This window comes from Brachionichthys hirsutus, chromosome 24, assembly GCF_040956055.1.
Source record: "Brachionichthys hirsutus isolate HB-005 chromosome 24, CSIRO-AGI_Bhir_v1, whole genome shotgun sequence".
Lineage (NCBI taxonomy): Eukaryota > Metazoa > Chordata > Actinopteri > Lophiiformes > Brachionichthyidae > Brachionichthys > Brachionichthys hirsutus.
This window is the reverse complement of record NC_090920.1, coordinates 3,979,439-4,005,753: the sequence shown is the minus strand read 5'-3', so window position 1 is coordinate 4,005,753 and position 26,315 is coordinate 3,979,439. Positions and strand designations below refer to the sequence as shown.

Below are 26,315 nucleotides of genomic sequence, written 5' to 3'. Positions count from 1 at the left end.
AGGCGTGACTTCGGGTGATGGGAGGAGCCTCAGAGGGGCTCCTCCCATTAAAGTGATTCCCACAGTCTCTGCTGGCTCGGACGTCGTTTTGGGAACCTTGAGCAATAAAGTTCTCATGAAAAAGTCAACAGAGACAGGGGGGGGAACGCAAATTAGGAATCACGGGCGTCCTATTACGCTTTTAACCTCATTCTCGTCTTCCTCCTCCTCCTCTTCCTCTCCCTCCCCTGCCGCAGGTTGTGATGGAGGGTTTCTTCGTGCACGGCACCAGAGGACACATCTGGATCGACAACATCCAGATGAGCACCAGCGTTCCTCTTAAAGAATGTACACGTAAGTTCAGTCCGGCCCTCCTCCTCTCCCAGGTCGGCCCTCAGGCGGCGGCCCCCCCCTCCCAGCTTTCACTCCTCCCTCCACTCCCAGTTTCAGAGAAAGCTTCTCCTCCAGGAGCCCCACCAAACACAAAGAGGAAAACGGGAAGACGTGGGAGGGACAGCGTTTATTCCTCCGCAAGAACAAAAAACAAGAAAAGAAAAGAAGAATAAAACTAGGCCAGAAACGCCCCGTGGGCCCAGCGATGCTAATCTATGTTTCATTAGATTCCTCTTCTTCTCCTCTTCCTCTTCCGCCTCTCCTGCACTCTCTTGTAAACAGAGTTTTTCCCGAGCCGTCAAAGGGAATTACTAGACGGGCTGTTTCCCAAGCAAGTTTCTGCTTTGCCTGGTTGTGAGCCGCGCCGCCGCGTAGCCTCCGTAATCTGGGCTGTGTAGCCTCCGTAATCTGGGCCGCGTAGCCGGCGTAATCTGGGCTGCGCCGCCACGTAGCCTCCGTAATCTGGGCTGCGTAGCTGCCGTAATCTGGGCTGTGTAGCCTCCGTAATCTGGGCTGCGCCCTGCGCCGCCACATAGCCTACGTAATCTGGGCTGCGTAGCTGGCGTAATCTGGGCTGTGTAGCCTACGTAATCTGGGCCGCGTAGCCGGCGTAATCTGGGCTGTGTAGCCTCCGTAATCTGGGCCGCGTAGCCGGCGTAATCTGGGCTGTGTAGCCTCCCTAATCTGGGCTGCGCCGCCACGTAGCCTACGTAATCTGGGCCGAGCAGAACCTTTGGAGCAGCTCTTAAACAGATCAGAGAGCGAGTCCGGGGTTCAGAGCCAGAACTCTGCCGTCGTCACTTCTGACTGACGTCCAGTGGGCTTCACAGCCGCAACACGCTAGGTGTGATTTAGCACAGATGTGTGTGTGCGTGTGCGTGTGTGTGTGTGTGCGTGTGTGCGTGTGTGTGTACGCTTCGCTGTGTGTTCAGTGTCCATCTTGGCGAACACTGGCTATTTTCTTTCCTCTGTGTTTTTATTCTATCAGTCATTTTCTCTGTGTGTGTGTGTGTGTGTGTGTGTCAAGAGTCTAAAGCATGGAATGCGAAGAAGACTGCCCAACCCCCTCCTTCCTCCCCGTCCTCCGCTACTCCGCTCCTTCGCCACTCCCAAAGCATTCATCCATTCATCCACACCCGTGGACGCACACAAACGGGAGCACACACTAACGTGGACACACACTAACGCACACACTAACCTGGACACACACACTGTGGACGCACACACCCGTGGACGCACACAAACACACACGCAGCCGTTCTTTGTTTTTGTACTCCACCCCATCAAAGTGAAGTTTCTGCTCTGCGGAAGCCAAAAAGGCCGGCCTCTCCAGTTTAACTGGGCCCTGCAGATAAACGACTCGAGATGCGTGAACTTTGCAAACACACACACACACACACACACACACACACACACACACAGATTTCCGATTGGCTCTCAGCACAGCCGATCTTCCAACTCGCACCATTTATCCTGTTTGAGATTGCGTTGCAGCAGCGGCGCTGAGGAAAGGCCATAATTCATCTGAGGAATTAGCTTCCATTTCCCCGGGAGGAGTTTGATCGTCTCGTGACATTTGGCTGACATTTGGCTGACTTTTAACTCTTATTTAAAGTTATCTCCCTCTTTTTCTCTCTCTTTCTCGCTCTGTTTCTCCATGTCTGCCCGATTCCTTCCATCCTCCCAGAACCCATCGCGGCTTTCCCTCCTGAAAACCCAGGTGAGTCTGACTTCGGTGCGACGTCACCTGTGTCTCCGGTCTTGCTTCCCGCCCTTTGGTTTGCTCTAGCCTGGGATGTTTTGTCTTTTCTTTTTGCTTGGTGGCACTAAAATGTCTAAAGCGCTACACGATCGAGCCGAACTCCAGAAGAACGAAGCTCTTAAAATGTATATATGTAGTTCATTTTAACCTCGTCAGTCTCAGTAGAAACAAAGATTAGTCTCAAAAGAGCGGCGTCTGTGTGCGCGGCAGGCTAAATCAAGCGCACCTCATGAGGTCAGATATCTGAACACGGCCACGGATTCTTCCCGACGCAGCCTGCAGGGTTTTAAATAACTGTCTGCCTCGTGAGAAATACGTCGAGCCTCCGGCGGGACTCGATGAGATTGATGTTCGTGTTTTGGCGTCTCATAATGTCTCCCAATAAGACGAGAGCGTGGCGGTTTCAGTGCGGAGGTGATGTGTGTGCGCTTCTTTGGCTTTTACACACACTTCTCGCAGCGTGTCTCTAACCCTTGACAAACACACTAACCCAAACACGCACATTAATATCACGGCGCGCACACACACACACCAGTGTCCCCAGTGAAAAGCAACCAGATGGAGTGACTGTGTCTCTCGCTCTCCTCCTGATCTCAGCTCTGTCTAATGAGTGTGTGTCGTGTGAAGTAGCGCCGTGCACCCCCCCCCCTAATTATGTGGCACGGTCCACAAATCAGGAAATGTTCACTGTCCCAAGTTCAATGTGACATTTTCTCAGCCGTGCAATGCCCCAGATCGGGCCTGGGGGGGCAGAAATGGGCTTCATTTTTAAACAGATTTTTAATGTTGAGTTGAAGGTTTTAGTTGGTTTTTCTTTCATAAGAATTTTAAACGATGGTTCAACCCGGGGAGGAGCCACAGGAGACGGGGCTTGGCTTTTGAGGAGGTGCAGCTTCAGCTCAGAGAGAGAGTGGGAGGGTGGGTGTGTGGGGGGGGGCAATGGATTCCCATGTGGTGTCTGACCGGTTCTTGCATGGTGTGAAACAGGAAGCTCCGTGATTCACTGTGTGTGTGAGTGCTTATGTAACTAATTATTTTGGCTTTCATTTCACACCAAGTAATTTCACAGAAACTTGGGGGGGGGGGGGGGGATTGAGTCGCTTTACATTTGATTGGATCAATTCTGAACTGATTTAAAACCAAATCTCTTGATGATCTTGGTGTGAAAACCTGCGGTCCAACTGCAACCTGAGGCACATGTGGGGGGGGGGGGGGTTGGCCTTGGATAGTTCATATATTTTTTGCAACGAGCATGCTTGTGCATGCTCCTATGAGGTGCACGCCTGCTGTTTGTCCAATAAAGACCAATATGGAGAGAAGAAAAATAATAAAATGTAGAAAGTAACCAAATGGCACGCCTCTCTTTTCCCGCTGGCCAATTATTCTGTATCTCTCCACCAGGGGGAGGCGTTCCTGTGCCTCCCTTGCCCATCCACTGGTATTACATTATGGCCGCCGGTGGCGCCCTTCTTCTCCTGGCAGTGGCCATCTTGGTCAGAGCCCTCTGTTGCTGCCGACAACACCTGGCCGCCAAGAAGAGCCAGCTGTCAGTCACCTATCACAGCTCCTCACAGTGCTTCCAGTATTCTAACTGGTCCTCCAGTATGGCCGCCCCAGGGGTGGAGCCAGTCCTGACAGTGAGGCTGGACAGCCGGGACCGACACCGTACCCTCTGCTGAAAAGACGCACTTAGCTGCGTCGCGCTCGGCGGGGCAGGACGCCAACTTATGATGTCGAGGCGCTGTGTGTGGCAGGACTGACGGGACGTCCGCTTGGCAGGCCCCGCCCACTGTTGCAAGGGCGACGACGCAGACATTGTCATGAACTGCCAAGTGAAAATGTGCAAACGTTGTGCTCTCTCTCTGGCCCCCCAACTTTAATGGCTGCAGTTTGGTTGCTGTTTTCTTCTCTGTGGTTGACGAAACTGTTCGGCCTTCGGCGCGCTCGCCGTGGAAAGGATCTGGCGAGCTCCCGAAGAGAACGCCGTTATTCCCTCTCTGTAATAACTCAAGATGGCTGCGGTGTGAGCCGTAGCAAAAGGGCGGAGCACATTTAAAACGACGGGATGCAGATCCAACATTAAAGTGGAGCGAACCAGCTTGATTGCTGATTGGACGTCTTTCCCCCCCCCCCCCCCCCCCGACAAAGGCATCAGTTGGTGGCGGGTGCCGCCGCCACCGTCGGTGTTCGCTGTTTCATCTCGTTGTTCCACTCCCACTGCTCGCCACGCCTTTGAGCCGGCCAGATGAAAGCCGAGCCTTCTCGCGTTTTCCGAGGGAATGTGCGCTCGCCGTTTTTAGGGTCTGAGACACAGCTGCTTGCCGTCGCCGCGTAGTTCATGATTTACACTCCTACAAATTCCGCGGCGCCGCTGGACCAGGTGGACGCCATGATGAGTGTTTTCTGTGTGTGCACAAAGATCAGGAGAGCCTGAAGCGGGTTTATCCTTCAGTGCCATAAAGCCACCAGCGTTAAAGTAGGACGCCTCTGGGATCTAAAAGTCTGTTTGACGTTGCGTCGCTGGAACCCTTTCGTGATCGATCACAGTTCGGAAGCTTTCTGTGCGGAAAAAAAGTGCGGGGGTGGGGGGGGTTTGGCACGCGGTGCTTTTAAATCAACTTGGGGACGAGGGATTGGACACCGTCGCTCGTCCCGCCTCAACGCCGCTACGCTCCAAGCCTCTAATAGCTGTAATTAGTTAATGGCTGCGGTAAGCACTTTCCCCCTCCGTCGCCAAATCGGCTGCCAAATTTAGTTGCCCTGGAAACGCCATTGGTCATCAAAGACCTCCAGATCTCGGCGGGTGCCTCTCCCACTCCCACTCCCACTCCCACAGGCTTGCCAAGAGCAGCGAGCTCACAAAACTCGCACTAAAACGCACGACACAGCGCAAAGAAGACACACTCGACTAAAAGTGCTGCAGCCATCGCTCGTCTCCGCCCACTTCAGACGCTCGTGCGTATCTCCCTTCCCGTTCACGCCATCGCGAGCGCTTCTTAAATGTTGTCGTGAGGTGTGCTTCTTCCTCGGATCGTCTTCGCACCACTCTTAAGCTCGACGGCGACGGCGTCAGTGACTTTAACGGTGATGACGATTGCTGGTTGATGACTTGTTTGCACCTCGGGTCACCTGGAATGAACAGTCTTATGTCGTCAGCACGCCGCGTGGCGGCAGGAATGTATCACAATGCTCTTTCTCGATGAATAAAGTCATATTTTTCTACACCCGTGTGCCTGAATGCCAAATCTGTGCCAGGGAACATCTGGAATGTTGATCTGCTGCAGACGTTAGCGCCCGTTAGCATCACAAACGCTGCATTTGCTGTCTGATTATAATCGTAGGGATGCTTAAAGACGCCTAAAGACCATTTTATTGTGCTTCCTTTTGCAGCTGGAGACGGACGACTTATCAGCGGCAGAGACCCTCTCGGCGGAGGTAAAGCACACCCTCCTCTCAAACGCGCCGCCGCCATCCTGCCTTCGCTGGCCGCCCTCAACCGTACCCGCTTCCCTCTCACAGGTTTGCAGTGCCCTGACTGCAACACGGCGCCCTCATCGCTAGAGCCTCCGGTGACCCGGGTCTCCGAGAAGGACAACTCGTGGTTATACACCCTGGACCCCATCCTGGTCACCATCATCGTCATGAGCTCGCTCGGCGTGCTGCTGGGCGCCGTGTGCGCCGGCCTCCTCCTGTATTGCACCTGCTCGTACAGCGGCCTGTCGTCGCGCTCCTCCACCACGCTGGAGAACTACAACTTCGAACTGTACGACGGCCTGAAGCACAAGGTCAAGCTGAACCAGCAGCGCTGCTGCACGGAGGCGTGAGGAGAACGCAAGAGGAGGCGGACCCGGGGGCGAGAGGCGCCTTCATTCCCTCCTGTCCTCTTCAGTCTCAGTTTACGTCCACTAAGGAAGCCACTTTTAGCTCATGTCCAAACTCTAGGAAGACGTGACACAGAAAGACCGGCGTGATCCGGATCAATCAAAGATATCCAGATTCCGGGCGCGGCACGCGGTGGCAGCTTAACAACGTGCACAGTAGCCTAGCACTTAGCTCCTTTGTGTTTGGATCCGCTGTAGACCCTGCTGCCTTTCGTCCTCGTCCTCCGGTCCTGCTGTCCCGTCGTCTTCCGGTCTCTGGCGTCCATCAGGCTTGTCTTTCAGCCGCTCTCTTTCTGTTTAATGTTTTAGTTCTGGCCCTTTGCCAGTTTGTGATGGTGGATAAGTATTGTGTGTTGAGGGGGGGGGGGGGGGGGGGGGGGGGGGTTAGCGCCGTTAGCGTTAGTTGTTGCTGGTTCCTGTCATAGAGAAGGTCGTGTTTACATTGTGCTTGATGGCGAACAGTCGAGGTGCAACCTGTGGATTGCTGCTAAGGGCCAACAAAGAAAGCGAGAGAGAGAGAGACTATGACTGAGCACTAACCCCCCCCCCCCCCCCTCTCTCTCGCTGATATGGGCCAAGGATCTCCATGTCGTCTCACCGAGGGCAGAAATAAAACGGCTCTTCTTGATTGGCTGTGTCACACAGGAAGCCTTAAACGCCTTGAACGCTGAGGCCGCCGCGAGACAAAAGGGGAGGCGTCCATCTTCATCGCTCTCCATGTGTGAACGCCATGACTTACCGGACCTACCCCACCACTCCCGACTCACGCACATGCACCAATCGCACCGTCCCCGCCTCGCCCCGCCCCGCCTCGCCTCGCCCTATTGGCTCTTTCTGTTTTCTTCATGCCGGCTCTCGCACAGCAATTCGGGAATTCTACGGGAACCGAGGGAAAGGGCGCCGCTACACACCTGCTGTCTTAGCGAAGGACACAGGAAGACGCACCTACAGCTAATGAACGGGACCGTTTCCGCTGCAGAGGAAGTGAGGTGTGTGCATCCGTCCCACAAACACAGCATCTCATTTATCCGCCATCGCCCCTCCCTCTCCTCTGAGGCCCGCCTCTCTGGGCCCCCTACTGACTCTCGTTAAAGTGCCTTGGAGCCTCGGGGATCCAGCTTGCCTTTGGAGCCAGTATCCGATAGTAATTTGACACTGATGGGGACGGACACAGCGCCCTCTGTTGCCCTGGAGGACCAAACAATGTTGTTGTCTTTTAAAGGACAGGACCCCCCCCCCCCCCCCCTTCGCACTGCTCAGACTGCTGTTGTCGTTTTAAAGGAGTCTTTGTACAGAAATGCTGTTTTTATGATTGTTATTATAATTATTGTTATGATTATTTAATAAAGGATTTATACCGTACTGAGGAAAAACCGGCCGCGATTCTCTTTCTTTGCCACATTTGGATAAATGCGTATAAGTTTAATACGTATAATTGACATTCCTGTAAATACTTGAGGACACACCAAACGCGTCCTGCAAACTCACACATCTGAGACGCCGGGGCCGAACTTTCACTTTTAATTACAGGCGCACAATCTCACGTTTCCACACTGTTTCACTGTCAAACGCTCAAACATGCATCACACATCGCCGTGCTGGCAGGCGGCCACGCTTGGCCTCTAATCTCCCCGTGATGTCCCATTAGTCTGGACCTCCGGTGGCCCTCATTTAGGAGCCTCGACATCAAAGCTTTGAAGGGCCCGCCGTCTCAGCCACACATGCAAACGGGCCCATGCACTTTATATGCAATTATTGGTTTCTCTCTCCTGCATCGCGCTGGTTCTCCCACATGGTTCCATTTATCCACACAAGCTTTCCTCGCCTCGGAACACGCGCCCGATCCGGGTTGCGATATCTCTAACTCTACGGGGTCTCCCGGATGCCAGCGGAGGGGCGTACGTCGGCTGCTGGAGTCTTGTCTCGGAAGATTAATGATATTGTTGCAGCTAATGTTGCGTTTCTTCTGCATTGGGCTTTTCCTCGCTGTCACCACAGCTTGTTAATTATGGCCGTGTTTAGCACAACGCCGGTGCCATCGGAGCTCATAGCACATTACGATCCATCCAAAGCGGAGCGACACGTGTTGTCGCCGCACAGCGGCGGCGGCGGTGACTGTTAGCGCGCTCCGGTCCGTGACATAGCAGGCCAATTACCGCCGCTGGAAAAAAAATGCAGACAATCGCCCGTCTGCTGGAGGAGCGCGACGCCATCTGCTCGCAGGTTTGACTGATCCCAGCAGAACAGTCACGGCCACATAAAGGAATGAACGCCGACAGGAAATTACCAAAGGAGCCAGATTGTCATTGTTCCATGTTTTCACAACCAAATTACTCTCTCTCTCTTTCACCCCGGGAGTGTGTGTGCTACCCAAGTGTTGTTTTTCTAAGTTTTTATCAGTCTGTAACGGCACGCTGGGGGGGCCCTTTGCTGCGGGGGGCCCTTTGCTTCAGCCGCCAGATCTGAAAGCCTTTTCGCCTCTGAAGCCGAGGCGGCCTTCAAAGTAAAAGGTTCTGGCACCCTGTAAATCGATAGGCCAGATTGCGCAGGGAGCTGATTTAAGGGTCGAGCGACAGGAGGTGACTGAAACACACAGTTAATTGATCTGGGGATTACACAATCAAGATGGAGGCGAGGGCGTCGCGTTAGTCCTCACAGTCAGGGAGAAAACTTTGTTTGGTTTTCTAACTTTCTCACTCTTTACTTCCTGTAAATTATTCCTCACAGCATCCTATTGCAGTGATGAATGGTTGCACATTTGTTTTAACCCTCTTCTAATGTAATTTTAGATTAGCGTCAGAGAACATGCGTCCTAAGAATCCTTCAGATCCTCCTCTTTGCACCTCAAATCTGAAGGCGAGTCACCTGGAGACCAAAACCTCCGTCTCTTTCAACAGCATCCAAAGTGCCGTCGCAAACCGCAGCAGTGTTGCACCACCACCGTCATGCACCCCCGTCCCAGTGGTCTCCCTGGGAAGGGGGCCCAGATAAGCTTGCCAGGCCTGCCAGAGGTTCAAAGCACATATCTGGGTCGGCGTCCGGAGGGTCCGCGTCCGTGCAGAGGAAGGAGAGCGGCGCTGAGCCAACCAGCCTGCCAGCGGCGGCGGAGCCAAAGACAGCAAGCGAGAACATCTTGTATAAACATCAGGCAGACCATCACTTTCCTTCCTCCGTGAAAGTAACTTCTCCCCCCACAACCCAAAATATGCACAAACGCGTGATTCAGAATGGCAAAGAGGAAATCAAGTAGATGCAATTATGCCGCGGCTGATTTGAGGCCTTTTGGATGCTAATCAAGTGAAGCTAACGCCTCAGACTGCGCCTGCACAGCGGCGATGTTTGGGTGTAGCGAGCTGGCGCTCACCTTTCGTTCTACACGGCCATTCCTTCATCCCTGAACCTTTGCTGTGGGCCCGTGGAAGGCCACCTGTTCGCTCCACCGGGGGCTGCTGTGTTTACAGTCACAGTTGCCCGATATAGAGCGAGACGTTTCTCATCAGACGTGGCGGGAGGCCTCTCGCCGCGGGTTCGGACCATCTGTCGGGCGTGTTTGTTTTGAAGGTGTGTTTGGTGTCGGAGACCAGAATTCTTTACGTAGAACTGACTTTTAAATGCGCTTCGATGAGATGATGAAAGGAAGCAGGCTGTCCGACCCTAAATGCAACTGGCTCCAGATCAGATCTGGATTTGAGATGCTAAACTGAATTCTTGCAGGGGGTATATTTCTTTCTCTATTTCGGCAACAGGGACGGGTGGAGGCACGGCGCTGTCGGCGAAATGTCACCTCGATAAAGCAGACTGAGAGTCATTAAACTTTCATGCGTGAGTGAAAGATAAGAAGCTGAATGTAGATCAAAAACAGATCCAGACACACCAGCAGTTTATAGTCGGGTGTTCGACTCCGAGGGCGGAGCAACACCAGTCTCCAGCCTGTAACTATGGTGACGTGCCTTTCATGTGGGAGGGAAGCACAGAGTGGGAAAGATTCCGATGTTTATGACTTTCGTGATAATTCCAACGTGACAGTTTACCAGGAAACTGGTAAATCCGATGGTACTTGAACACAGCACGAGCACCTGGTCGGTGTAATGAAGCACCTTGAGCTTCTGCCTCCCACAGGAGCTTCACGGTGGGTCCCGATCCCACAATGATCCCACGATGATCCCACGTGAGTCACGACGTCAACGCGGCGCTAACTCTGCTAGTAATGCCTCAGCCGTGCCACACACACACCGTAGGGCAATGAACAGGCAGAAACCCCGGCCAGATCCAAGACTCGAGGTGGGCGGAGCCTCTGCTCTGACCAGCTGCAGGGAGAGAGGAAGTGAGAGAAAGATGGGGAGGATAGTTGGAGGAAGAGGAATATGGATCGATGAAAACACAGTAACTGTATCGTTTATAAAAAAATATTCCAGTGAAACTACTGATAATATTGATGATGATGATGATGATGGTAATTATTTATTATAATAATAAGCACAAATACTGACACCCAGGATGAAGCCTGATCGTCATGGTGACGCTCGCTGGAACATCTGATGGTTCCTGAAAGTTCAATCGCGGCCCAATTCCAAGCGATCAAATAATTTCTGTCAAACATTAATATCAACTCCTATTGATGGGGGGGGGGGGGCTAAAAATACATCTGTCAGTCACAAGCTGAGCAAAGGAAGGCAGTTAGCAAAGCGACGGGCTGTCGGGACGTCAACGTTGGGCAGAACGTCGCCAGTCATCGGCTCGACATCGCCGTCGTGCCGCTTCCTGACTCCCAATCTGTCACATGATGTGAAACGGGCTGGGGTCAGTCAAACAAACGTGTCGCTAACACGGTGAAAAGCAAAGTGGTAATCGATTCGGGATCGGCAAAAGGCGTGGCGCCTTGGAGCCTGCAGCTGGGAGGGTCGCCATTCTCTCGCCATTAAAGAGGTTCAAAGAGGTTCGGCCCGTTCAGCGTGGAGAGTCGGAGAGTCTTTCACTGCGGCCGCCGCCGAGGCGATCATCAAATCCAACTCTCCGAGACCCATCTGTTTCATCCGATGGTTCTACCCTTCAAAAAACAAAGAGATGGATAAACCTCCAGGGCCCCTCCAGCTGAATCAGATTAGCTTCTCCGCTAACGTGCATCCCCGCTGCGGTTGAGCATCGATGCTGCAGCACGAAACCGTTTTTCTCGCTCTCTTTTCACGCTGATTGTAATTACAGCATGAAATCGTGGGTCGGCGACCGCCGTGTTTTCATCAGGGGGAGTGGCGTGCGTTCCAGGGAGGGCAGCGTGGACGCCTAGCCTCCTGAGAGGAGAGGAGAGGCCTTTGCGCTCCGTTGGTGTGGGATGCAGCTCTGAGCTCCACGCCTGTCCTCGGTCCCCCGAGTGGGCTTCTGTCGGTGGTGCAGGCTTTAGCTTGCTGCAACAGCGTGGGCGTGTGTGCGTGACAGTAACTTGGCGACATCCTTTTCCCGCTGATAGTTCTGTATCATGGCGCTCTGAGTGGCGGCGCCCAGGAGGAGGCGGCTTTACAGCCTCATCCAGCTGTGCTGAGCTCCATTTAAACATCGTTCAAACCGCCACCCTCGCTTTTTTCTACATTTTTTCAGTGCCTGTGTTCAGGAGGAAGCAGCAAAAGGAGGAAAATGCACCGTGCATGATCGTTCTGCAGATAAAGCGAGCAGCAGCGATGAAAAGGGGGCGTTTGTTTATCAGGCTCGCTCGAGCTCCAGTTTGGGCCCTCGGAGACAGAGATCAGGGCCCCTGGGGCCCAGGCAGGGAGGCGAGTAAACACGATGCAATAGTGCGAGCGAGCTGCACGAAGGCCTTCCTCCCGTGACCACGGCCGCAGACGGGCTGGTGCTGCTGGGAGGAGGAATAAGTGCAGCCCTGAAGCCGCCGCGAGGAACTCCAGCAACCAGCTGGAACTGTTTGGGCGTCGCCCTGGGATTATTTGCAACAGTAGCGACTCCCCGAGGATCACGAGCTGGGATGCTGCGTGCCGGTGTGTGTGTGAGTGTGTGTGTGTGTGTGTGTGTGTGTGTGTGTCACCTGCACGCCTGTTTGGGTATCATTTGCATGTCCGGGCTTGTTTGCGCGCTTGTTTTGCATTCGCTGCGTGCACGCATGCGTGTGCGCGTGTGACCACGTGCACACATTTAACTCCCGTGCGTCCTCGCACCCGGGCTGCGGTGAGCTTCGTCGGTGCGAGGCCCCGTCTCCTTCACGTTTAGTTGTTATGGAAACCGGTGTGGCTGCAGGAACAGCATTAGCTCGGCTGCTAGGTGGAGTGTGGCATATTAAACAGAGCGAGTTCAGCAGGTCAAACTGCAGCATCCCTCTCTCTCTCTCTCTCTATCTATCTCTATCTCTCTCTCTTTCTTTCGCTCTGTGCACCTTTGCAAAAAGATCAACTATTTGACTGATTCCCCTCTTGATATAGAGAAATGAAAACACAAAAGCTTTTTCAAATTATGCGCATAAATTTGCTGCTTTTCGCCTGGATTTTCCACCAATTTGTGTGGAAAATCTATTTCCTTTTCCTTTGTCCTTTTCCTTTTCCCGCCCAACGCGGTGAAGCTTCCTGCTGCAGCGCCTCGTCCTGGTTCGGCTGCTCACACGGCTGCAGCTGTTTCATTTGCTCTGTGCTTAAAGCCACGCTTTCACGGCTGCGTACCTTTTTTTCATTGCATCTCCATCTTTCCCACCAAACCTCCAACACACACACACACACACACACACACGGACGCTGCAGCGTGTCTGAGCGCTTCATTTCCTCATCAGCAAAAAAGATGCTTCCAGTATTCCCACGACCTCCAGCCCAATAAATAAGCTGCCCCCGCTCCGTCTCCCCATCAGGCCCCGCTCGGGCCTTGAGGAGGCACGCAAGCAACACATGCAAACCATGCAGACCGACACACACACACACACACACACACACACATGATGGATGGCAGCCCTCTCAGTAATGCACCGGAGCGTAATCCGTCACCTTCCATCCTGGCTCCAAACCAAGCCTCTGATGATGAGAGAATAATCTGACTGCTAACGTTCTTTATGAATGAGAGATTTCTGTCTGTCCTTTATTCCCTGAGTGGAATCGTGTGACGTCTGTTTTCCCCGTCAACAAAACAAACTTTATTTAGTGTGCATTTACAAAACATCTGTGCAGCAACCTCAAAATCTTCCTCTGTAATTGAGAGATGTTTCTGTCTACTGCTGCTTTGTGCAGAGACACAGATATATTATTATTATTATTATTATTATTATTATTATTATTATGGCATAAGTAGGTCAAAGCAGAATATTTGCATGATTTTAGAAAGGTGCCACTCTGGCAACTGAAACTGTCCTTTTTTATTTTATTTTACAGAACCCCCCCCCCCCCCCCCAAAAAAAGATGACCATATTTCTATTGATTTCGGTTTCCGCTGCGCGTTGCTGCTGCGCCTGCTGCTGCTTTTCCCGCCTGAGCTCTGACATTGCCTTTTTGCCTCCGGATCCGTGACGGCTTCGCCCACGCACTGTCGGCAATCTGGTTCCTCTAGCGCCTGTGGTCTCTCTCTCTCTCACACACACACATGCTCGTCCTCCTCTTGCGCACCTTCTGCCCCTCTCACCCGTATAGAGTCTGGGGGGCTGCAGCTGAGTGCTCCTGTGTTGCTCCCTTTTAGGGTGGGCTGCCGGGTCGAGGAGGCTCAAGCTGAAAGGCGGCCCGAGTGGGAAGTCGTTCCGAGAGGTCAGAGTCCTCCCGTGCTGAGATCCGAGCTTCATGTCGAACATCTCACCGCTACAATCCTTTTATTTAAGAGCCATAATGGTTGGAAGCTCTTGAGGCCAAAGGAAGACTCGAGACCAGACGTCGATGCCGAGAACTTGCCGGCTTTTTTTTCCCTTCCAGGAAAATGTGTTTGTGATTTTAAACGTGGGTCGGCTCGGCGAGATAAGCTTGTTTCTTCAAGCGATAGTCGCACAACAGCAGAGGTTGATGCTTGCCAGCCCGGGTCCGCCGTGCGAATCGCCTGTCTGCACGCTTTCATCGCCGCTCTGCCTCACAAAGAATCATGGGAGATTTGCTCGTATTGAAGGTCGCAAAGGTCATCTGCCAGGAGTGAATTCACAAAGCTCCACATTCAGCAGAAGCTGAAGCTTCATTGATCGCCCGGAGCGCTAATGCGATTGGTTGTAGCGTTCCCCGCACCACCAGCGGTCTTTGCTGCTTGAATCGAGGGATTAGATTGGCTTACACATCCGTCCTGTTACCATCCATGTGTCAGGCGGACAAAGAAACAAAAATACAAAGAGAGAAAAGGTGGGATTCAATGCAAGAAAGGGCCCACCTAAAGGACTTCTGGGGCTCCAGCTGAGACTGTATGCTGAGGTAGCCCCCCCCCACAGAACGGGAGAGAGATGAGGGATGTGACGGGCAGCTCGTCACATCCACCGGGAGACAAAGGAGCAGGCAGAGAAGCAGCCGATGGACAGAAGGTCCATTTCCACTCGCACAAAGGAGCCTGGGAGATGAAGCAGATTAGCAGCTCTTTTTGCCCATTGTGAAGCTCTAAATGAGAAGTTTACTCCTTTTTTTCCATCCCAGCCTGAGCTGTGTGTGTGTGTGTGTGTGTGTGTGCTGTGCGCGAGCTCTCACACAAGACATCACAAGCGCTTTCACTGGTTTTTTCCTCCCATTTCTCATGCACGCACCATCAGGATGTGCCTTTTTTCCCATGCTGGTACATCCTTCGTTCTGAGGAGTCTTTTATTCATCCTCGTAGGAAGGACGGACGTGAATGCCGGCTTTTGATTCCCCCCCCCGTCTTTGTACTAAACCTTGACTTTACAGTTGGATGGGAAAGCTCTTGACTTAAACCCACTCATCACCAAGAGAAGATGTTCTTTTTATGTTCCTTTGACTTGAGAGGCGCTCCTTTGTCAGGTTTCTTGCTATTAATCCTTCGCTCACCCTAATAAAGCAGTGAAATTACAAACTCTCAGAAATACTACTTCACATTACATATTATGCTCCATTCCGAGCAGCAGCTTGTGCGACTGGTAATGGAGATTTTAGCGAAATCATTGTTTCAGACTATAATCGGGTCTCTTCTCAGTACCCCTTAGTATTTACTGCCACCTATTGGTCGTTTTCTGGTAGTGCATGATCTCCGTTTTTCTAATTCTAAATTCTATAATCGTGTTAATACTCATTTAAGGGTTTTCTTTATTTACATGAACGTTTACTTTGTAGATTCTCACTGAAGACATGACAACCACGAACGAACATATACTGATTGAAATATAAAGATGTGTCCAAACCTTTGACTGCTATGCTTTATTTCAATTTAAAAAAAATAAAAAATAAATAGATAAAATTAAGTGACAGTGGAATATTTCCATAAAATAAACCTGAGTTTCACATAGTTTTTTCATTTAACTGCTGATTGACTATTCTATGTGGTGTAACCAGAGTTACTGTTGTTTTATTGTGAAAAGTTAACCGGATGTGCCGGAACGGAAGTTTGGAGTCTACGCCTATGTAAAAAAATAAATAAAAATAAAAAGATCCCTTGTTAATAGTTCGAAAAAAATAGACAGCGAGTAAAATATGTACGCAAGAAATAATGTGTAATACATGGGAAGTTTCAAATATTCTTTTATCCGGGTATTTTTAAATACAGATTATTTTTCCTGTCATATTTGTTAAGCGCGATTTTGCGAGTTTCACCTAAACAATATGCTAATATGCTAATTTTCTCTCTCTTTCTTTCTCGCTCGCCCTCTATTCAGCTGTTTCTCGTCTCATACGTCATTTCCCTTGTTATCTCCTGGGCGGAGCTGGCTTTCAGGCCAAACAATCGAGCGCCGATACGCAAAGCGATGATTGGCGAGTCATCGATAAGCGTCGTTTCACACGCGCGCCCGCGCACACCAAGTGGCGTTCATTCGGAGAGCTTCCAGTCGCGACGACGCATCGCCGCGTCGTTTCATTCGCCTGATCGAACGTGCGCGTCGTGTTGCGTGGACGGCCTCGTGGACGTGCGTGTGAAGTTGACAACAACAACCGCCGTGAGAGCAAGATAAGGTCCTCCACTTTGTTTGACGCAGGAAACACCTTTACGCGGTTGCGCGTCTGATCCCAAACATCTCGTTCGTGTTCTGGGAGCCGTTCTGGGAGACATCTTGTTTGTTGTCTTCCTGCCTGTCACACTTCTGTCCCTCCCCAGCTGCAGCCATGGTGTTTGTCCAAAGCTACTGCGAAGACAACTCGTCCATCGGCCGCACCTGGGTGGATGACGGCATCTCCCCCTGCTTCTACTTCACGCTGGTCCCCGCCATCCTGCTCACGGCCGCCTTCTTCCTCGGAACCATCCACTGCTTCTTTTACCAGAAGTATGGCACAGAGATGGAGCCCAAGTTCGTCCCACGCTCCAACCTCTACCGGTTCCAGCAGGCCGCCTCCGTCCTCCTCCTGGTCCAGTTCCTGGGCGGGATGGCGTGGAGGTGTGCCAGCGGTGGCCGTCTCCCCGGCTACGTCTTACTGTACGGCTGCTTCTCTGCGTTAAGCTGGTGCTGGGCTGTGGCCCTGCTCAGGGTGGAGAGGCGCAGGGTCATGGTGACGGAGCGCACCAGGGGCCACAGCGTGGCCCTGCTGCTGTTCTGGGCTGTGGCCTTCTCTGCTGAGAACTTGGCCTTCGTCTCCTGGTACAGTCCTCACTGGTGGTGGAGCCTGGAAGACGAGCAAGAGAAGGTGAGGAAGGACGGAACAAGGTGTGTGTGCGTGTGTGTGTGTGTGTGTGTGTGTGTGTGGTCAGTGCACACAACCGGATTCTATTATTCTACGTGAGGATTGATTTTATTGCACTTATTCACGCCCTGTTTTATTGTGCTGATAGGATATTAATCATTTTTACATTTTAGTGGGCCAACAGTCAGCAATGGGAGTGTCAGGCAAACCAAAAGTATTATTAAGAGTATTATTAATAACAGTATTATTAAAATTAATATTATAACAGTATTATTATTAACAGTATTAACAGTATTATTAATAACAGTATTATTAAAATTATTATTATAACAGTATTATTATTAACAGTATTATTAATAACAGTATTATTAATAACAGTATTATTAATAACAGTATTATTAAAATTATTATTATAACAGTATTATTATTAACAGTATTATTAATAACAGTATTATTAAAATTATTATTATAACAGTATTATTATTAACAGTATTAGCACTGAAGCCCTGTCTGGGTTTTTTTTTTTTTTTGCTGAGTCATTGTTTAACACAAATACCGCACTGCTAACCAATCAAAAGAGAGAAGGAAATGTTGCCCCTCCCACACCGGGTCAGTTGCATAAGTGTCGACTTTTAGTCATAAAATTGTAAACATTACTGTTAATAATATTTTACGTTGCTTTTTAGAACTGCTCCACCCCTCCCACCAACAAAAGCAAAACCAGCTTAGGGGGGTCGGTTGTGTTTAATTGTTCGTGATTCGTGTCGAATCTCGCAGGTGCAGTTCGCCCTGTGGCTGATCCGTTACATCAGCACCGGGCTCCTCTTCTTCATTGGTCTCAAAGCTCCGGGGTTGCCGCGGAGACCGTACATGCTCTTGATAAACGAGGAGGAGCATGACGTGGAGGGCAGCGGCCAGGTAGGGATCCGAGTCATTCGGGACTGGACTCGATGGTTCTCCTCTCCTCCTGATTCTGACTCCTCCACCCCAGAGCCTCCTGGGCCGGGCCGAGGAGAACCAGTCCACCTGGAAGGGTTTTGTGAAGAAGGTGCGCCTCCTCGTTCCTTACATGTGGCCCCGAGACAACGTCGTCCTGCAGCTGCTCGTCGTCTTCTGTCTGGTTCTGCTCGGCGTCGAGCGAGCCATTAATGTGTTCGTGCCCATTTACTACAAGAATATCGGTGAGTTGCGAGTTTGACTCCCGAGGTTTAGTATTTATTGTGTTTCCTTTGATCTTTTTATGCTGTAATATTTTAAAGGATTGTACTTTTCTATTTTGGCGTTTTGTTTTCGGGGCTTCTTAAAACCCTCGGGTATTTAAACACCGATAAATACATTTGCCCGGGCGGCGATTGTCCCAGAGGCGTCCTTTACCTGATGATCTAGCGCCACCAGCAGGCCGTGCAGAGGACTGGAGGGCTTTGTCTCATTTGTCTCTGTCCTTCCTCCGTCTCCCAGTCGACGAGCTGTCTGACGGCAGCAGCTGGAACGCTCTGACCACCACGGTGGGCATTTACGTCCTGCTCAAGTTCTTGCAGGGCGGCGGGGCAGGTAGGGCGGGGCGCCGTTCCCGTGACCGTTCCGAGGCCTGGGCGGAGACGTGACGACCGGCGTTGTCTCCTCAGGGAGCTCGGGGTTCGTCAGCAACGTGCGCACCTTCCTGTGGATCCGCGTGCAGCAGTACACCAACCGCGTGATCCAAGTCCGCCTGTTCGCCCACCTGCACTCGCTCTCCCTGCGGTGGCACCTGGGCCGCAAGACGGGCGAGGTGCTGCGGAGCATCGACCGCGGCACCTCCTCCATTAACACCCTCCTCAGGTCCGGTATGGCGGGAGGAAATAGCCGCCGCGCTCCTTGTCCTCGTGTCTGAACCTCCCTCCTTTTAACCCCTCCCCCTCCAGCTACATCGTCTTCAGCATCTTGCCTACCATCGCCGACATCGTCATCTCCATCATCTACTTTGTCACGAACTTCAACGCCTGGTTCGGCCTCATCGTCTTCGTCTGCATGACCTTTTACCTCGGTGGGTCCGGCGTCTGACTGGCTGACTGGTTGCCGTTGAGTCGCGCTGACGCTTTGACTCTTCCTCCTCCAGCTCTGACCATCGTCATCACTGAATGGAGAACCAAATACAGGCGGAGCATGAACGAGCAGGACAACAACGCCAAAAGCAAGGCCGTGGACTCGCTGCTGAACTTTGAAACGGTGCGCCGCGCTCTTCGTGTTCGACCGGACTGCGGCTTCCTCGCCGCGGCGTCCGCGTCTCGCTCATTCCTTCGTCTGCGTTTTGCTTTTGTCTGTCCGCTAGGTGAAATACTACAATGCCGAGAACTACGAAGCCCGCCGTTTCGAGGACGCCATCTTGGCGTATCAGGTGAGCGAGGCGTGATGCGGCGGATGGAACGGGCGTTTCCCGCCCGTGCCGGCTGCCTGAAAGTTCCTTTCCCGTTTCTAGGTGTCGGAATGGAAGTCCAGTGCGTCTCTGGTCTTCCTCAACCAGACGCAGAACCTCATCATCGCGTCGGGCCTGCTCGCCGGCTCCCTGCTCTGCGCCTACTTTGTGACTGAGGGGAAGTTTAAGGTACCGCCCCCATCAGGCCCCAGAACGGCACTGCAGGTTTCCGCGTGAGGAAGTGTCTTGGAATAATCCCGAATCTTCCCCTAGGTTGGGGACTTTGTCCTCTTTGGCACGTACATCATCCAGCTGTACACCCCCCTCAACTGGTTTGGGACCTACTACAGGTAAGGGGGGGCGGCCCCATGAAGCTCCACCTGCTGATGGCTGAAGTCCAGCTTTGGCTTCGACTCGCCAGCCGTTGGGTTTTCCCTTTTTCGTTTTAATGTTTCCCCAGAATGATCCAGAGTTCGTTCGTCGACATGGAAAGCATGTTTAAGCTCTTTGAAGAAGGAAAAGAGGTACGTTCTGGTCTCGGGCTTCTCTTTAAATGCTCCGATCCGATTTGACACTTTTCTTTTTGCCTTTCTTCCTCCCTTGAAGGTGCAGGATGACGTGAATGCAGGAAATCTGGTCCTCAAACGGGGAACGGTGGAGTTTGATCACGTGTATTTCAGCTACATTAACGGGTTGGTGCATCTCGTCGCCTGTTGCGAAGAAAAGAAAGAAAAAGAAATAGTTTTATTTCACTCAATGCTTTTTCTCAGGAGGGAGATTCTCAGGGACGTGTCCTTCACTGTCCTCCCAGGACAGACAGTTGCCCTGGTAACAGATTCTGTCTCATACATTTGAATTGTCTGGACTGTGCTGTATATTTCGTCTCACTTTCCCCCCCCCCTCCGCAGGTGGGACCGTCGGGCTCTGGGAAGAGCACCATCATTCGACTCATCTTCCGTTTCTATGACATCCACGGAGGCTGCATCAGCATCGACGGCCAGGACATAGCAAAAGTAAACGCCTGCTGGCAGAGGTCAAGGGTCAGGGGAGCACTTTTAATCAAATATCCATAATGGGATTTTGAAACGCTCAAATGTCAAAATGCTCATTCTTAATGGCAGCGAGTTAACTTTGATCATTGTCTTCTGTTCAAAGACAACGATGCAGAGTGACGTAAATCTGATTAAAGAGCAACTCCTCTGACCCGATGCCATGCACAAATGAAGCGTCTAACTGTATTAGCATGAAATAGGCATGCTGTTGTTCTGCTTTTGGGAGTAGGCGGAGTCACGAACGCTCGGGGTGGCGTCAGTAGTGCCGCAGGTTGGATTGTTGCTGCGTCTCCTCAGGTGACGCAGACGTCGCTGCGAGCCCACATCGGGGTGGTTCCCCAGGACACGGTCCTGTTCAATGACACCATCCAGAACAACATCCGCTACGGCCGCGTCTCCGCCAGTGACCAGGAGGTGGAGGAGGCGGCCATCGCGGCTGATATCCACCACAGCATCATTACCTTCGCTGACGGTAGCGTATTGATTCCGAGTTTCGAGGAGACGATTCGGGATTAGAGGTTTGAACTACTTGCCTGTTCTTTTCTGGCAGGTTATCAGAGCCAGGTGGGAGAAAGAGGCTTGAAGCTGAGCGGAGGAGAGAAGCAAAGGGTGGCCATCGCCAGGACCATCCTCAAAGCGCCTCAGATCATCCTGCTGGATGAGGTGAGGTTACAAAGTGAGACGTCGGGTGGAGGCAACCGTCTGAGGCCGGGCCCACGTCGTCCTTTCAGGCGGCCATTAGGCGCCCGTACTCGAGCGCCGACTCCGGGCCAAGCGTTAATAAGTGTCGCTTCCCTGCAGGCCACCTCAGCGTTGGACACGCAGACGGAACGCCACATCCAGGCGTCGCTGAATAAAGTCTGCGCCAATCGAACAACAATCGTTGTCGCTCACAGGTACGAGGCTTTTGTTTTAGTTTGTCTCAGGAAATGAATTGTTTTAACTCACTTTTATATCATGTCTGTAAAAGGTTGTCCACCATAATTGGAGCGGACCAGATCCTGGTTCTCAACGCGGGCCGGATTGCTGAGCGGGGACGGTGAGTCGACCTTTTTGACCTCTGATTCTGAGTCGTCTGACGTCAGTCTTGTCATTAAACTCCTTGTGCCTCTTTCCCTCCGTCCAAGACACGAGGAGCTGCTCCTCAAAGGAGGCCTGTACACCGACATGTGGATGAACCAGCAGGCCCAAGACTCCGATTCAGCGTCAGACTCCGAATCCAAGGACCGCAGCTCCGAGAAACTGCAGCCACCATCGGACACGTCATAGAGCGCGACCGCCACGCAGTGTGTCGGCTGCTTTGTTCAATAAAAATAAGACAATGTTGGTTTCTTGATGATAAACCAGTGACAAATTGTTTTAGTTTAAAATAACATTCAGATAAATATTATTATTTTTGAATGTACAAAGGAATGTTATTGATCCAATGGAAAGGGGTCAGAACTGACAGCATTTTATTAGCCTCATGGCTTTTCTGTATGCTGGAGCAAAATACCAAAAGATTTTTTTTTTGGTATTTTTTGGTATGACGTGCTAAATAATAATATTTAGCACGTCCCTGACCTGTGTTAGCTTGTGTTGTCCAGCCTGTTTCAAAGCAGGCCTTATTGGTTAAAGGGACTTTGGTGACGGCTTTAAAGGAATTTAATGAATTCTGTTTGCTTTTTGATTTTTGAATATATTTTTTAGTAAGATAAAGGGTGCTTTTATCAGTATTTAAACTTCAGTAATCTTTGGATTTATTTGGTAATGCCAGGTGTGCTGCTTGTCAAATATTTTGAAATACAATTTGCTGTGTGAATTTTTACAAAATGTTACAATACAATCTATGTCAGCCTGTTAAAGTTAAAGACAGTAGGCATTTTGACAGAATTTTCAGGTTCTTCTTATTTTCTGGACCTTAAACAAACAAACAATATATATCTCATGGAATAATTGTCATTGTGATGTGTAAATCTATGAAGTCATATCAACATTTTCAGTTATATATATAGCTCTGTCTGATTTGAATGTGGATTCTTCATAAAATCAGAATACTTTAATGATCCCATCGGGTCATTAAATGCACTCTTCATGATTATTGGTTCAATTACATTTCGCAAATGATCTGAATTGCTTTGTATTTGCGAATAAATAATTTTTTTGCATGTATTTATTTCTGTACAATCGAAACAACAGTGTCCAGGTTTGATCAAACCCGTTTGAGCAGTATTACTTCTGCAGTCTCGTTTTTATCCATAACTGATTACCTATCTATCTGTATCTGCCTGATCCCTCCCAGGTAAGTTAATTGTGGTCTCGTTTACATGACGCACCGGAAAGACTTGATACACCGTTTCCCCAGCGAGGGCGCCCCCTGCTGGTCTTCGTTTTCGTTTGGAACGACAAGCAAACAGCTGGAGGCCTGCGACGTCACAGGGCGTGTTTTTACCTGTTAGCTACAAGCAAGCAAGCTAGGCAGGCGGTGGCGTCCAGGCCAAGCAGTCGCCTCTTCATTTGTGGTTGGCTAATGTTGAGTCTATTGTAGGCATGGATTTCGACGCTTTATTTAACGAGAGGACTTTTCAGTTCGCAGACTTCCAGGAGTTTACGGTACGTTCTCGAGTCCAGACCGCGCTTGGTCAATGCCGACGAAGCTAACATTTGGCGCGTTAGCATACTAGCGTTAGCACCTGATTGTTTATGTCAGATTTCGCGTTGCGTTGTTCCGATTATGCTTCCTAGGACGTTAGTTAGCTTACATGGATTAGCAGTTATCATAGCCTAACAATGTAGCCTATATAAATTCGAGCTCTCAGGTCAACACATGCTGCTAAAACAAGCTTTAAAAAATAGCTTCCTTGTTAGCGTAAATGCGCTGACTTGGCTCAAGTTATGCAACTGATGTAATGTAAACGATAACGTCGTTTGAATTGTGTTCGTGAATTGGTGAAAATTATGTGGCATTAGCAAATCTAATGCGTGAAGTTATGTTATAATGTACTTCTTTAAAACAATAATTAAGATTGACAGCCAGTTCTTCTTCCTACAGTTTCTTCCTGGACATCAAAAGTTGACTGAACGAATGAAAAAGCGACTCTATTATGGCCTGGACAAAGACGTGTCCCTCGATGTCCTCTCTTGCCCTGTTACAGGTCAGTTAAAATGTGGCTTTTAAACTAGGTTGGTTGGATAGTACCAAATGCTCAGGCCTCTGACGCACCGTCTTCAGAATCTTGAAACATCTTTATTTTTCCGGTCAAAGATGTTTCTGTGAGGCATTTTCTGGATGACTTGTGCAGGTGGAAAGTTCCGTGTTAAACTTACAGACCTGCGTTGATCTCCCGAATTCACACTTGTCATTGCAACTCCAGATATTGCCATTGAAATCTTCCAAAAATCTGCCCCGAGCCCAATCCGAAAACTACATAAGAAGTACGCGGCTCACGTTTCCAGGTTTGTTTTGTATTTTATAAAGATGACCATTTCAGCACTGCTGGTCATGCACGTGAAAACATGTCGCATCCTGTTTCAGGGAGGCTTGCATCTCTCCGTGCGCTATGATGCTGGCCCTCGTTTACATAGAGCGGCTCCGACATAGAAACCCCGAATACCTGCAGAAGATCTCCTCCTCTGACCTCTTTCTGATCTCCATGGTATGTGTGTGCAGGGTTCAAGGGTCGTTGTGAATGTGTCGGTGTGAGTTTTAGTGTTTTGTTTCATTGCCAAAATGTCTCTCTTCAAATCAGATGGTTGCCAGCAAGTACTTGTACGACGAAGGAGAGGAAGAGGAGGTTTTCAACGATGAGTGGGGAGCAGCGGGGAATCTTGATGTCAAAACTGTGAACAACCTGGAGATGAACTTCCTGAATGCCATCGTGAGTATTTGCGTGTGGCGTTTGATCGCGTGCCTGTTTGGTTCGAGATGCTTCCTCCCGTCGTGTCGTATCTTTTAGGAGTGGGGCCTCTTCACGGAGCCAAAAGCTTTGCTTGATATACTAAGTCAGCTGGAATCAAGGTGAGTGATCAATCGTGTAAAAAGAATTCCTAAAGAATACGCATTTCCAAGAGCCAAGATGGGCACTTTTCTTCTTCCATCCCAAACGGAAACATTTTAAAGTCTGCTTCCTGTGCCCCCCCCCCCCCCCCCCCCCCAGCGTTGCAGGGCGGCAGGGCTTGAAACGCGGCTGGTTCACCTACACTGACCTCTGTGTGCTGCTCGAGCAGTCGGCATGGAATCAAGCCCTCGCTGCCATCTACCAGCACTTCACCAAGGTGAGGGTGAGGCTGGGGGGGGCAGTTATTGTTCATTTGCCCACGGTAAAACGCTGCCCCCACAGGGCGGTTTGCTTGTAGTTGGATTTTGAGCAGCCCCTTTGTTGCTTTCGCAGGTTTCCTGCATGCTCGGCCTCGTCTACCTCTCCAGCGTGGCCGGCCTGATCGCCGCCGGCGCCGTGCTGCAGCAGCTCAGTCTCTCCAGAAGCGGCCAGTCCCCGTTTCCACCTGCAGCCCACCTCGAGACCTACATGAACTCAGAAGCTCCGCCCGCCTCCCAGCAACTTCCCTATCGAGGTCTGGCCAACGCGAGTCTGCGCCGCCCCGCAGAAGCAGTTGGCATTGGACAGCACCAAATAGAAAGTCCCTCGTCAGCCCCCCCAGAGACACCGTTGCTCTGTCTCTGGGGCTCTCTTCTTGCCTCAATGGGTCACACCCCTCCCCAATCAGAAACGGATCCTGGGTCCCACCGAGCCTGGTCTCCTGCGTCCTCCTTCTCTCCTGGCTGTCTGGCATCTCTCCCTCCTCCTCCATGCGGATTCAGAAACCTCTCGGTGCTGTTTACTAAAGCTGGTCTTGATAACCGCCATCTTGGTGCCTCCAGGCTGCTCGGGGGTGTCGAACCCAGCCTGAGCTCCCGTTTGGGGGTCTTCCTCCCTGTTCAGCTGAGACCGTGCCAATCGGATTCTGCTTTACCTGCTGAGAAAGCCCGGTTACTGCTGATGCCTGGCTAGTGAGCGGCAGACCCTCACCCCAGCCGCCATTGTTTTTATCATAACTTGGTTCCTTCAGGTCGGGCTTTTCTTTAATTTTCCAGATCTGGATTGCGGGTTCTGAAGCGAGAGTAGTTGCGTCCCGATGCCGACGGCACATATTTCACCAACATTATAATTAGTTCTTACACGACTAAAGCGTTTAGTTTCATTTGATGCGTTTCTGCCTCAGTTTCAACCAAACCGTTTTTTCGACCCGCATTTATCATCGTAAGAAAGTTCAGACTCGAGCGAAGTGAGACGGCGACGAAGGCGTCGCGATGACGAGTGTGTTTGGAGCTGGAGTTTTAGAGCTGCTTGCTAGCTGGCGGGTTTGAAAGTTTAATTTACTTTGTGCACTACATTTGGGCTTTTTTTTTGTGTGCGTTTATTTTTTGTCATTTTTGCGTCATAAGTTGGTCAGACGCGAACCGCAAGCACTGAGTGTGGACGTCAGAGAGCTTCTGCATCCGTCCTCGAAACCCTCAGAGCCAAGACACCATCCGTACGAGAACAGGAGCGCTCATTTATAGCATGTATTTAACTACACCTCTATAATACCTTCTAATATATAATGGGCTCAGTCACAGTGGGGGGTTTATCACAGAGGAAGAAAGGACAAATATTTCCTGGGATTTCATTCGTTTTCTAGATTGTCTGGTGTCGGTTTTTACCACATTGAGAGGTGAACGGCTGATTCTGTCTGGCCCCGCTATTTATTTTGGTTTTGGGTCTTTGTTTTACAGAAGGAGTCACGCTTACCCGGGACATTTACTTTGTAAAGTAACGCTTCACAAAATGCTCAGAATTTGATACTTGTGAACGAAATGAAAAAAGTCCCTTAATTTTGTAAATGATGTAAAATGCAAATTGTACAAATCTAGGAAAAGAGGAAATAAAAAGATGCACTTGTTTGTGACTTTGTTCATCATCGTTTTAATCAACGACATAACAGGAAGATCGGAATAATTAGTCATTATCGTTACCCAAATCTAAGCCCGTGGATTCTGTGGTGCCAAATGTGGACCGGAAGTAGACGTCTGTTCTTGACACGCCCCCCCCTCCCCTGAGCCCCCTCCCCTCTTCCTACCACCTTACAGTTCCTAATATAGACCCAACAGCTGGA

General features: G+C 50.7%; 3 protein-coding genes across 3 annotated transcripts in view; all 3 read left to right on the top strand.

Moving 5' to 3' along the window:
- nrp2a (neuropilin 2a) overlaps positions 1 to 6,044 on the top strand; it is a gene marked incomplete at its 5' end in the record, with an annotated part of 27,724 nt that extends 21,680 nt beyond the window's left edge. Inside the window, one exon of the mRNA XM_068756241.1 lies at positions 5,654 to 6,044. Within this exon, the coding sequence (XP_068612342.1) occupies positions 5,654 to 5,958 (305 nt within the window). The remainder of the gene's footprint in view (positions 1 to 5,653) is intronic.
- A 10,182-nt stretch (positions 6,045 to 16,226) lies between these two features.
- abcb6a (ATP binding cassette subfamily B member 6 (LAN blood group) a) lies at positions 16,227 to 21,507 on the top strand. Its single transcript, XM_068756425.1, has 19 exons — positions 16,227 to 16,742; positions 17,517 to 17,657; positions 17,731 to 17,920; positions 18,198 to 18,290; positions 18,365 to 18,557; positions 18,641 to 18,762; positions 18,835 to 18,944; positions 19,048 to 19,113; positions 19,195 to 19,320; positions 19,405 to 19,481; positions 19,592 to 19,655; positions 19,738 to 19,823; positions 19,902 to 19,959; positions 20,040 to 20,144; positions 20,481 to 20,655; positions 20,734 to 20,846; positions 20,985 to 21,079; positions 21,154 to 21,222; positions 21,311 to 21,507. Exons 1-19 carry the CDS (start codon positions 16,227 to 16,229, stop codon positions 21,450 to 21,452), a joined length of 2,541 nt encoding a protein of 846 aa, XP_068612526.1. The 3' UTR covers positions 21,453 to 21,507.
- Positions 21,508 to 22,657: 1,150 nt separating this feature from the next.
- cnppd1 (cyclin Pas1/PHO80 domain containing 1) lies at positions 22,658 to 26,108 on the top strand. Its single transcript, XM_068756428.1, has 8 exons — positions 22,658 to 22,775; positions 23,215 to 23,317; positions 23,537 to 23,618; positions 23,698 to 23,818; positions 23,912 to 24,040; positions 24,119 to 24,180; positions 24,320 to 24,437; positions 24,554 to 26,108. The coding sequence occupies exons 1-8, from the start codon at positions 22,713 to 22,715 to the stop codon at positions 25,169 to 25,171; spliced, it is 1,296 nt and encodes a 431-aa protein (XP_068612529.1). The 5' UTR covers positions 22,658 to 22,712; the 3' UTR covers positions 25,172 to 26,108.
- Positions 26,109 to 26,315: the final 207 nt, after the last annotated feature.